The 2,004-nt window shown below is 40.1% G+C and overlaps 1 protein-coding gene across 2 annotated transcripts in view; it reads right to left on the bottom strand.

The window, feature by feature from the left end:
* LOC106821590 (calcium uptake protein 3, mitochondrial-like) overlaps window positions 1-887 on the bottom strand; it is a 63,237-nt gene extending 62,350 nt beyond the window's left edge. For both annotated transcript variants that reach the window (XM_014826472.1, XM_014826473.1), the window contains exon 1: window positions 627-887. In XM_014826472.1, the coding sequence (XP_014681958.1) occupies window positions 627-872 (246 nt within the window). In that variant the 5' untranslated portion in view covers window positions 873-887. The remainder of the gene's footprint in view (window positions 1-626) is intronic.
* Between the last annotated feature and the right edge of the window lie 1,117 nt (window positions 888-2,004).

Below are 2,004 nucleotides of genomic sequence, written 5' to 3' on the forward strand. Positions count from 1 at the left end.
CTTTGGTGTGTAATTGCCGTGAGAGCCATCGTACTATTTCTGTAGTATTTTCTAGCGAGTCTTTTCCGTTTCGGGTTTTCCGTGCCTTGCTAAACATGGCGGGTAAAGCTGATTTGAAAGTTGATATGCTGTGAGAATTAGCAGATTATACCGTGAATTAAGAGATACAGTGAATTAAGAGATACATTCTAGTTTAGAAGCAGAACAACTGTGAGTTAACGCTCATATTTTAAACAAGGCAAGTCAAAGGTGGTAATGGAATAGTTTTATTTGAGATATACAGAGTTATTCATCTAGATCTGCAGAGGTGATAGGTTTTTTGTATGGAAGGGTGTCAGGCTGTATAGACAATCCGTCGCACAGCCTGGTCGGGCTAGAGTAAGGCTAGAGGGACTTCGTCAAACTTTGTAATTTTCCAGTAGGCAGATGAAAATGTGGATAAACACTCTCTTTCGCTCTTTCCCCCTTCCTCTCCTCCTTATTCCCTGTTTCTTTTCTTGCATTTCTTTCCCGTTTCCGATCATACAAAATACATATAGACATATATTTTCTGCCAAAAAAGTGGGGGGGCCTAGGCCACCCCGTCCCCCCGTATGCGCCGCCCCTGAATGAGTGACAGTACGTACCTGTTCCTGCTGGACATTCTTCTTTGCTGCGCAAACGGCACTAGCGAAAAGTACCCCTAGTGATTTTCGCTGAGAATATAGATAGAAAGCGGCTGCAGAACCGAATGAAAGTAACCCTAATGTTGGAAATATAGCATAATGCCGAGAATTAGTCCATCTACTAGTAGAAAACCTCTTCGTCGAGTGAAATATTTTGATGTTTTCTCTAAAATTTAGACTAAATAAACGACAACAGAGCGCTGCCATATTGCATTCTTGGCGAATCCCACAATGCAACTTGTTTTATTTTGTGTGCTACCACCGTGCTATCACGGCTAAATAGAAATGAGTCACTGCTAAATAGAAATGTTAATACTTATACTATGCAAATTACTTATCTAGAAAACTTATATCACTGAAAATTGTGTTTTTTCAAAGTGCGCGATAAATAATAAAATCGTCGTCAGCGTTATCACTGTCATTTTCTTCTTTGGATTCTAAATGGGAGATGCATACATGCATGAGTCTTCGAACACTATTCCTGTGGGCGCCTTACGTGCGTTGTGCCGCTACACTATTTTTTGGCCTGTTTAAATAGTTTATAATTATAATATTTGGAATATGATTGATAATAACATCATAAATGTATGGACAATAATTACTACTTTGCAACTTTCAGTGCAATCATAGATATAGAATAGAGATCTTCTATTCTATATCTATCAGAAGTAGATAATAGGGAAGAAGATATATATGGTGCAAAATAATTCATGAACCATCTGGGAACATATTGATTCGCTCGTTCGGTTATCATGGTACACCGTACACAGTATAAAGTGGTGTGAATTCGAACATGAATGAAATACAGATATTTAAATAAGTAAATGGAATTCTGAAAAGCTCAAGAATGATCGCCTCGCGTATTTATTTGTTTGCTGGTCTAATGATTCCAGTATGGGGTGGGGTGGGGGCTGCCCTCATCACGGATCCGACAGTGCAGTGCGCGCGCGCCTGTGTGTGTGTGTGTGTGTGTGTGTGTGCGTGCGTGCGTGCGTGCGTGCGTGCGTGCGTGCGTGCGTGCGAGCGTGTGTGTGTAACGCGGTAATTATTTCTTTGGGTAGGCGTCTGGTTATCTTTTAGTCCAGCCCGCTCGTTCGTTACCTAACCCTGGCCGCTCATGCACGTTATTATGGGAGGGGATATGTGTCGAAATTCAAACGTTTAATTGATCGATTGATTGTTCAATTGAACAGTCGTTTAATTATTCAAACGTTCAATTGATCGATTGATTGTTCAATTGAACAGTCGTTTAGTTATTCAAACGTTCAATTGATCGATTGATTGTTCAATTGAACAGTCAATTTAATCATTCAAACGTTCAATTGATGGATTGGTTGTT

This window comes from Priapulus caudatus, unplaced genomic scaffold (genome assembly GCF_000485595.1).
Source record: "Priapulus caudatus unplaced genomic scaffold, Priapulus_caudatus-5.0.1 Scaffold78, whole genome shotgun sequence".
Taxonomy (NCBI): domain Eukaryota; kingdom Metazoa; phylum Priapulida; class Priapulimorpha; order Priapulimorphida; family Priapulidae; genus Priapulus; species Priapulus caudatus.